Raw genomic sequence first — 10,181 nt, 5'->3', positions numbered from 1 at the left:
CACATCACCTTTAATTATTAGATACAATGCGATGTTAATTTTCCTTTCAATCTTGATAGCGAGGCCATTAACTAACTTCTCTCTATATTAGTACGGACTTCAAACATACCCGATTGAATAGCTGGGATATATCCAATTTAGGAAAAAGCAGGTCGTTCGATGCTTGGCATGTCTGATCTTCATATTTGACAAAGAACATCTGCCGAAATGTTGCATAATTACGAATGTCCTTAGACTATTGCAGTAATAGATAAGGCTTGTTCCACTTGGAATGCTAAAAAAGTAGGTATTGATGTTGCTCAACCGCCTCATGATAATATTCTTCGGTGTAATATTTTAATTCGTGTGAGTCGTTTAGAGCGTTCAATCAAAAGGCCCAAATCCACAAGTGCCATTGATAATAAAATGCTAAATTTTTAATTAAACGAACTGCGGACAGGGCCCCGGAAATTAGAAAACCAAACATTCTAATTGAAAAAGAAATATATCTGTGATATAAAAGACAATTTAACAAAGAAACACGTGAAACGTAATACAGAAGAAAAAAAAGATCCTTTGAGACATTTAATATATTAACTTTGAACTAATGGCCGGTTCTCCAATGTCCAGTTAGGAGAGAAAGTTGTCAGTTGAGAACTAAGTGTCAGATTAACTACCTTCCAACTGGAGTTAAGCACCTCTGTAATTGATAGGGCCACTTTGAATGATAATTAACCTTGGCTGCAAGTTACTTCACGTGCAGCTCGGCAGCTCATTGAAGAACCAGCACGAAGGACCGGTTCTTCGATGCCCAGTTAGGGAGCGACAGCTGTCTTAGCAACTATCTGGCAGATAGAACGTTTTTGGTAATTAAAGCTTAGCAAATAGTTGAAGTAAGGAAAGTTATCTGAAACACCTGCTCCATCGACAGAGACGCTTTCCCTGATCACCCTTTACTGGAGGTTCCCTCACATTCAGTTTAGCAGGGGATGTTCGGCTAAATGGCATATGAAGCAACGAGCAGTCAAGGCCAGCGAAAGTCAAGGTACTTCCGATTCGCCTTAGCAATCGAATGCGGTAAAGTCGTTGATAAACTGTTTTCTACGAATATTGGCAAAGTGGCTTTGCCGCACGCGTTCGCGAACCGAAAGTATTTCCTTATCGCACGTGTATGGTGCAAAGTTTTACAGCATACCGATCATGGTGACATGACGCAGTTTGATTTGTGTAACTGTTGAGTCATGCGATTGACTCATTCCTGCTGTGAGAATCGCGCAAATGACTACGGAAGAATTTTGTAGTACCAGGATAGAGTCTCTCTATGGAGGAAGGAAACTATAAACGAAATTTCATTTACTTTAAGGCAAACGGAAACAAGATCGTAGAAAAATATTAATTACTTACGACTAATACTGGAAAAACATCTACAATGGAAAGGACAAATCGAATATGTCGCAAACAAAGTCAAAAAGAGTAATCGGGGCATTAAATAGGCTAATTTCGCCAATTGACGGTCCTAAACATAGTAAAAATAACTACTGCAGAACGCAACTATACCAATCATCACATATCGACGTTCCATAGGGGGGACAACTTAAATTTCCAGAAATATACGGACAAATTAGAAAAAGCCCATAGAGTGGCAAATTTACGGGTATGTAGCGTCATCAATCTCAACTGACCGATTGGTAGAAGAAAGGAGAAATAAACGACACAATAGCGGAAAATAAGATATTAGAAAAATGGAGAAAAATACCACAGAAAGGTGGCAGGATAAGAGGAGGGAAAGATCGAGAAGCAAGTGAACAGGGAAACTCATACCACTGCTGAACATATGGGTGGGTAGAGGAGACGGAAAAGTAAGTTACTATATGACACAATTCTTATCTGAGCACGGCTGTTTCACTTATTGCCTAAATAGATTCAAGGTCAGAGATTCGAACATATGTTGATACAGTGGGTGAGCAGACACTGCACAACACGTATCCTTCAAATGTAAAAAATCAGCTAAAAATAGACTAAGATCGGAGAACATCAGAAAGAAACCCTTAATACCTACTAAAGTTATGGAGACAATAATTGAAAAATATAACAGAATTGGTAAACGATAGAACTGGATTGTGGAAGTACGAAAACAGAAAGAAAATGATGAAAGAACCATAGGAAAGACCGGGAAAGTAGACATGTAGAAATGAAGTGGATACGGAAAGAGATACGGATTAATGAGGGCGGGGAGCTTTTGGAGGTCACAGGATGATGAGGGTTAAAAGTTGTGCGGGAATTGGAAAGAGTATATGGATGGAGGACAGAAGTTTATCTTTAGAAGGACAATTTACACTGCCTCTCTCCCGAAGTAATGCCTAACGGGGGTTCCGGGGGAGATCCAGAACGAACAGAGAGGAGTTGAATCAGTCGGTATTCCGAGAGATACGAACCCGATATTATGTGGACAAACAAGATAGCCTTAGTGACACCCTAGCCGGTCTGGTTCCAGATTATCTATTTCACTATTTAAAAAAAAAAGATTGAGAGTTTAGAAGGGTCAACAGATGAATGTATTGGCAAATTTATCTAGAAGACAATTTTTATGGAATCCAAAAACCAACTAATGTCATCTTATGTACTTCTGTGGCTGGACTGGAGTGGTTTGGGGCCAGATTCTCGATTGAGATAAGCAACGCGGTCATTGAAATGATTAAAAACACATGGTTGTAGTCTAATGTGCTTCTTACACAGGTTCGGTGACAATGTTAAGTACCTCACTTTACCAGAACCAAATCTGATCAACAAAGAGCTCTAACCTTGAAATGTTTGTCCAAATTAACAGCGGATATATCATTAATCCATTATTTAATCAGTACTTTGATTAAATTTAAGGTACCAAAATTACTATTAGTGCGAAGGCTCTTGTTCGAAACTAGAGTGGTTACATTTACACGAATACAGGGTGTTCCATTAACATGATCCTCTTTCTGAATCGTGAAAACTATGACTAGGAAAAAGTTGAAATTTGGATATCATATTCAAGTGGAGGTAATCCATAGATTAAAAATATCTTTAGGAAAATACTACTTCCGGTTATACCAGAAATTAATGTAAACGCGCTCATTTTTAATGGAACGCCCTGTATATTATATCAAATTTCGATTCCGCGAAACATTATGAACATTTTTTTATGTGTAACGCTCTATATTTAAATATTACAGCTTTCGAGATATTTAGAATTTTACAAAAAAAACAGTTGCAGCCATTCATGTATATTCTAAGAATTTGCAAATTATAGTTTCAATTATTTCGTCATCAACAATAGACTCGTTTCCTCTGTAGGGCGTTTTAAGAGATCCGGTAATTGTTTTGTAGACTTTTCGTGATGGCTTCTTTTTTCTTGGATATCGAATATGTAGCAACCGTTGCTCGGATCATTTCAGGCTGCTTTGTAGGGTCTCCTTGTTCGCATAACGAACAAGTACTTGTTTTTAATGCTAAATATGTATTCGTTGAAAAATTCGGCGTACCTATTTAAAAAATTAAGGTTTTTTACAATTTTTAAATAATTTAGGGCTATCTTTTTGCATACCCTATATGAAAAAGCATGATTTAACTCGCCAACCCAAAGGCAGTAAAGCATTTCATATTGCAGCGCAAAATTTCATTGCAAAATAGCCATTTATGAATTGTTTGTAAATATGTTAATGGCTGCAACTGTAACTTTTGTCGTAAAATTCTAAATATCTCGAAAATCATAAAATTTAGGTGTAGAACATTATACATAAAAAATGTTCATATTCTTGTTCCGAATCGGAATTTGATATAATATGTAGGGCGTTTCTTCTAAAATGAGCGATTTGACATTCATTTCTGGTGTAACCACAAGTGGTATTTTGATGAAAATTGTTTTAAGCAATAAATCACCTCCACGTTAGTATGATACCCAAATTTCAAAATACAGATAGAGGCCCGTATTCGTGGAACATCCTGTATCTATCTTCAGTAGCAATAAGACCAAAGGACCAAAGACTGTTAAATGGGACCAGAATTTCAGTCAGTAAGTTGCTATTGTTATAAAAGATCAAATTAAATCAAAAAGATAAAAATCTCATTATAATATAAAAGAGCCCTTAATTAGGATTAAAATTAATTGAAACCCAAAACTCGCTTAAACTGCTCTAAATGGCCCCTGCTTTTGCGGCACGGTCAATTTCACCATACTTAAGCCGCATTTGTCACACTTATTAATAACAACAAGATTGAATTAAAAGCTTCAAATTTTATGACTTAGCAGACGCAAAGAGAATTCAGCCATCGACGGGCGCAGTTGAGGTCGGATAAGTGGTGAACATAAGACCCGATGACCGATGGAATATTTGAAGTGGAGTGGAATATTTATAACTAAGAAACTCTGATAGTGAATATATGTGCGCAATAACTAACAGAGAAAAGCCGTGGGGGTTAAACCTCCACAATGGGCCGGATTGTGGAGTCTTGATTCTGAGCGCCCACCGTCACGGCGCCAGTGTGAATAATACATTACTTAACATGAAAATAAATAGGATTCGAAGAGGAAATGGTGCTGTTTTGCCTAAGAAAATTGCAAAGAAAAACATTTAAATTATAGTTATTATCACATAATTTCTATAAGAGAGAGAAAGTTGAGATGCATATAGGCTGACGAGATGCATCATCGATGCTGCTGATGTTCCTGCTGAATTGTTATTTTCTTGGTTGATAATTTATGGTATCCGTAATTAGTTTGAAGCAAATTAAATTAAACGAGTAATAATATAAAAATTTTATCTGATATTATTGTCGAGATGTCGCATGTACACCTAAGCCCGAAACGGGTTTGTCCGCGAAACCGCGCAAATAAAGATGTTTATTCCAGCTTCGACTTCGGGAACCACTTTTTCAACAGCATTTAAATTTCGAATATATGATAATTTCTATAAGTAGTTTGCAGGAACTTACCGTCGCAAAATGGTATGTAAATATATTCGCCACTTACAGCATGAGGGCAATAAAAGCGAAATCGCGACAACTCAGGCCCGCATTATCCTCAGGACGATCGCAGGATGGACAGACCGCGGTCCACTGAAAAAGAACGGCAAATCGGTGGTCTCTCGTTAGTTCGTAACTTTGCAGGTGACGCTCGGCAGAAGACTGATCTAGTGGAAACGGCTAAATGCAAAGGCGGCAGCGACGGCCACGTCCTACTTAGTTTAAGAAGTTGATTGTTGTTATGCCTTTATTCTCCAATGGGTGCTTAAATCAGTGATATGGCGGTCCTTTTTGTCAGCCATTCCTATACACGCGATGGCCTTTAAACGACCTTCGGATGTAAATCCAAATAAGTTTTCAAGAGCTTCGTGTATTGCCTAAAGTTGAAATTTCCGTCAGTAAACAAAAGTAACTAAGCTGATCTCTTGTTACATCAGATGCATCATTTGCAAGACGTGAAATTCTACTATATCCTGAGGGTCGGCTGTTGTGCCCCGTCTTCACAAGGTTGGTTGTGGACAAGGCTAGAGGATAGTTTTGTGGGATGGGCTGCGAAGGTCGGGCCTTATACCCGGTCCACACAAGGCTAGTTTCGCAAGCGAGAATAGTGAGCTTGTACCAGCAAGCTAGCAAGCTGGTAACGTGTCGGTCACAGCTTGGCTCTTAAGGGGGTAGTCTAGGGTGAACGTCTAAAAGTAAGCACGCTTTCGACGTTTTTCTTCCAGAAAATATTGCGCATAGTTGGGCAAACTTTTTTCCTGAGATTCTGCGATTCGGGACAGTACAATTATTTTTTTTTACGATTTAAAAATATGTATTTATTTATTTATAAAGTTGCTTTTACGCCGATCAACAAAATATCGGTCCTGCTGGGGCTGGGGCAATTCCGACCCTCCTAGATATCTAAAACTGAAAATCGCCCGGTATTCTTGATCTGTATCAACGTCGCTATCGTCCGTACCGAAATTGTTAAATTTCCCTGTAAATTAACAAAGTGGTGGCCGTTTTTGTAAAAGTTAGAAAAAACATACGTTTTCTTGCGCTACACATGGTGTTTCCTAATGGATAGTCAAAAATAAAATGGACAAATCATGAGCTTATTTAAAAAATAAAAATTTCAAATAAATGACATGTCCTAAATTGCTTCCGTTTCAATTTACAGGGCGTTGAAGTTTTTTTTTATTTTTTATTATTTATAAAGATCAATAGCTCAAACTTGGTAGTAACAATCGTTTTAGCATTACGAACAAACTCAAATAACAATTATTTCAAATACTCTACAGGACGTTACTTTTCACGTGGTCACTTTCAATACTTTATAACAGAACTTTTTTATGACATTTTTGATTTCATTCATTAACTTTATTTACGTGTTGGAATGTAAACATCTCTCTAGAAGATCGTGTTGGCTCAAATCTTAATATATTAACATTATATTAACAGATATAAAATGTAATATAAAAACCTGTCGAGTTTCTTCATCGAATGCCGGTGGAGGAGAATACGTAGTTCCCTTGCCTTTGTACTGTTGCCACTTCCATCACGAGTCTTCACTTTCAGGACAAAGATGATGCTGAAGTTTTTCGTCAGTAGAAATTTTGCAATAATATGTACTCCGTATTGCTCTGCGCATGCCCTCCACTAAATCAGAATGTAGTTCAATCGTTAATCCATAATACAACCACAAATCATGCATCTCTTTGTTTGTTAAAGTCAGTTTTCAGTTCAGATTTTCATTTAACGACACAGTTTGCTCGAAATTTATTGAAAATTATAACGTTCCAAACGATCATACTGCAGAAAAATATTCAAATAGATATGTGCATGAAAAACCTTAATATATTCCCCATATATCTACTCAGAGTTCCTAGTGCGCGCTTTTAGCTCCCCTGCTGTGAAGCATTATAATTAATCAAAAAGGAAGGAATCGCCTGAACCGATTAAGGAACATTAACTCTATGAGCCCCAAACTATTGAAAAACACAGAAAAAAAGTCAATTTTTTAACCCATCACAATTCAAGGGAGCATCATCTTCATCTTGATCATTGGTATAAGAGAGATTGTCCCAAAATTTTTGAATAATTTTTTGATGTGGTTTAAAAGTCTCAGATATGTTTCCAGTATTCGTTGATAAGGCAAGCGAAAAAAAAAAATTTTTGGAAGTGTAGGTTAGTGAGTCTTAATATGTTTTGGTCCATGGGTTAAATTAAAGAAAGTCTAATCCAGAGTAAGCCGAAATTCACACCAAACCTCAAGCGTAAGGCGTATTTCATGCTATAGTCATGATAAATTAGATTTTTGATACAGTACATTCAAAAAATAAATTGAAAAATGTGTTTACTTTGGTGAGTATTAACTTGCTTAATTCAAATTTAACATCATGTGGAACCCTGATCTGATATCTGTCAGGCGTGCCATATTGCTGAGTTCTTAATTGAAGATCCCTTCGTCAAGCAAATTATTTTTCTGATTATTCTGACCACATAACGAATCTTCGATCTACCTTGACTTTGTTAGACCAAACTTCTCCCTCTCACAAAGTCCTATCTAAATCTAGGTGTCTAAAAAATAAATCTTATTAGATCATTTTTAGACATCTTCTAATCTCATAAAACAATAAAGCTCGCTATAAACTAATTCTTAACACCCAAGATAGACTCTCTTAAATACCAATTTATGAATGATGAACTACCTATGCAAATAGGTAAATATGAAAAATCTTGATTTATTGCTTTTTTAAAACAGACTTTATCTCATTACGGCGGCAGCTGCATATAGGTCGCATTAATATCAGTTCACTTAATTGTTATGATTTTGTTCTTCTGAGCATTGCACACAGAATGACCTCAGAAAAAGATATTTTGCAAAAATTCTTAGAGACCGAAAAAAGAAAAATCGATTTTCCAGTGGTTTTACGCACTCACTCAAGTATTAGAAGGTAAGAATTATAAATAAATAATGAATAATGCAAAAAAACTTATTGATAGAAACAACCTAAGAAGAAATACCCCTCTCAACAACTCGCAGCACAGAAGATGTTACTCGAGGATCGTGAGCAAACGAGGAAGAGTGCAAGTTTACTTTAAAAAAATTCCTCAAAAATCGCTGCAATATGCCAAGAATCTCTGGAATACTTTAGTTGATATGCAATGGAAATGGTTGAGCTTGACGGTCACTATGGTCAACGTGCTGGCATATCTGAGTTGTGGGGTATTGTTTTACTTAGATGCTTGGATAAGTGGGGACTTTGAAAAAGGAGCTGGTAAGTCATAATTTGGAGTACTGGTTTTACAGCTTTAGCGGTTGAGAGTCGAAAAAACTTATGCCCTCATATTTATGATGAATTTCCTCTTGTGGAAGTAGTGCAACAATGATGAGGATATGATGATTAAAAAAATATATCTCATTTTATATCAAATAATTTTATTTTTTAATTAAACTGTAGATCTAGTTTTAGTTCTGAGTATACCATTGTGTTCTTTACTGAATTACATTTCATTGATATACTACAATGGGTACTTTAGCGTTTGAAAATAAAAAGTTAGTAGGGGTAGATGGGTAAGGGTGAAAAGTTTGAACATCGAAAGTAATGCATTAAACGCCTTTTGTCAATAAAATTATGGGCTTTTAGACATTTTTACAAAATATCATGTTTATCAAAATTCTAAATTTGTTGCAATATTTTTTATACGCGCTGTATATGAGGGTTTCATTTCCTTTTTTTATGTTTTCATGTAATACACGTTTCAGACAGTACTGAGTGCATAGTTGGAATACAAAACTTATGGAATTTTTTCATGCTGGGAATTGAAACCATTACAACCACAGGCTATGGCTATATTCACCCTACAGAATCCTGCGACCTATATTTTATAGTCTTAACATACAGCACATTGATAGGGATTCTCATAGACGGCGCATTTATTTCCGTCGTATACGCCAAAATGAACAGGGCTAAAGAAAGCGGAGCACCGGGGAATATATTTAGCAAAAAGGCTGTTGTAAGTGGACAGTTTCCATTACTTTCTAGGTTCTAGCATTAAATACGTTCTATAGATTGCTCTACGAAATGGAAAGCTCTGCCTCATAATGCGAGTGAATGACATGTTCGGCAAGCACGGGATTAGTACTGAAGTACGTATGTACTTGATAAAATATCCCGTCGAGCTGGAACAAAGTTCCATAACAGAATTGGAAATTCAACCCTTTGGAATGTTGTTTTGGCCAGTGGAATTAATTCACGAGATCGGCCCATCTAGCCCATTATGGACAGTGTCTGCCAGAGCACTGATGACAGAACAGTAAGAACCCATAAATAATATTCAGTTAAAATCCTTTAACACGAACCATTTCAAAGAAATAAATAAGTCGAATGATTCGATAATTCACTAAAAATGAAACTTAAATCTCTATTCCCTTTAGGTTAGAAATTGTGGTTGTGGTATCAGGAAGTTCAATAAAAACAGGCCAATCTACCAGAAGTCAAACCTCCTACATCAACACCGAAATCATGTGGGGATACAACTTCGTGCCATGTTTGGACTACAATCATGACACTAAAGAATTCACAGTGAACAAGAAACTGTTTCAGCAAACTGTAACTCAAGAAGTGCCTTTGTGCAGCGCTAACAAATTTGAAGAATTACACCAACAAATGCGAAACTTTCATCGCCAAACTTCTCTAGATCAAGAGAAAAACCGTGGCAAACTAGCAAAAAAACAACGTGATGGAGTTATTTTTTACAACGAAGTTTAAATTGAGAAAAATAAATAAATATTGTAACATTTCGCTTTTGAATTTTTTTTTCTTTTTGCTTTGGACGTCGTTTTGTGTAGATCTGTAAAAGTGTATCATTCTGTTGTGTTGACATATCGTGCGTTTAGTGTAATTTCTAAATCCTCAAATAACATAAAATTAAGCCAACCTTTAAACGTCTTTAATAAGTGTGATTAAGTGCGCTTTGTAGTATTTGGTAATTACCTGTATACGTCACTTGAAATGCCTATCTACCTAGGTGGACAGCATAGCGTTAAAATTTATTTATTTGTATCCATACGTATATTATATCTTTTTCTGTGCAGTGTCGCATTAGAGAAAACTATAAATAATCGCGTGACAAACGTAGGAGTATCGGTGTCCCGAAATTAAGCTTAAGTTACTTGCTTAACGAGTGGAGAGAGCGATACTTTATCGCATGCTAATTGT

At 36.3% G+C, this 10,181-nt stretch overlaps 2 protein-coding genes across 5 annotated transcripts in view; one reads left to right on the top strand and one right to left on the bottom strand.

Annotated features, from left to right (window-relative positions):
* blo (bloated) overlaps positions 1-5,143 on the bottom strand; it is an 87,015-nt gene extending 81,872 nt beyond the window's left edge. The window contains exon 1 of one of the 2 annotated variants that reach the window (XM_066294728.1): positions 4,945-5,143. The gene's annotated coding sequence lies outside the window, so the exon portion shown is untranslated. The remainder of the gene's footprint in view (positions 1-4,944) is intronic. The other variant, XM_066294738.1, reaches the window with a different exon arrangement.
* The window catches only part of LOC136346108 (inward rectifier potassium channel irk-1-like), an 89,865-nt gene extending 80,091 nt beyond the window's left edge, over positions 1-9,774 (top strand). Inside the window, exons 1-6 of one of the 3 annotated variants that reach the window (XM_066295002.1) lie at positions 6,996-7,679; positions 7,744-7,913; positions 7,963-8,237; positions 8,726-8,976; positions 9,032-9,276; positions 9,398-9,773. In XM_066295002.1, coding sequence (XP_066151099.1) covers positions 7,816-7,913; positions 7,963-8,237; positions 8,726-8,976; positions 9,032-9,276; positions 9,398-9,731 — 1,203 coding nt within the window. In that variant the 5' untranslated portion in view covers positions 6,996-7,679; positions 7,744-7,815 and the 3' untranslated portion in view covers positions 9,732-9,773. Of the gene's footprint in view, positions 1-6,995; positions 7,914-7,962; positions 8,238-8,725; positions 8,977-9,031; positions 9,277-9,397 lie in introns of those variants that run through there. The other 2 variants (XM_066294993.1, XM_066295010.1) reach the window with 2 other exon arrangements.
* Positions 9,775-10,181: the final 407 nt, after the last annotated feature.

The sequence above is a fragment of the Euwallacea fornicatus genome, chromosome 2 (assembly GCF_040115645.1).
Source record: "Euwallacea fornicatus isolate EFF26 chromosome 2, ASM4011564v1, whole genome shotgun sequence".
Classification (NCBI taxonomy): Eukaryota; Metazoa; Arthropoda; class Insecta; order Coleoptera; family Curculionidae; genus Euwallacea; species Euwallacea fornicatus.
The sequence above is the reverse complement of the archived record's forward strand: the minus strand, read 5'-3'. Positions and strand labels throughout refer to the sequence as shown.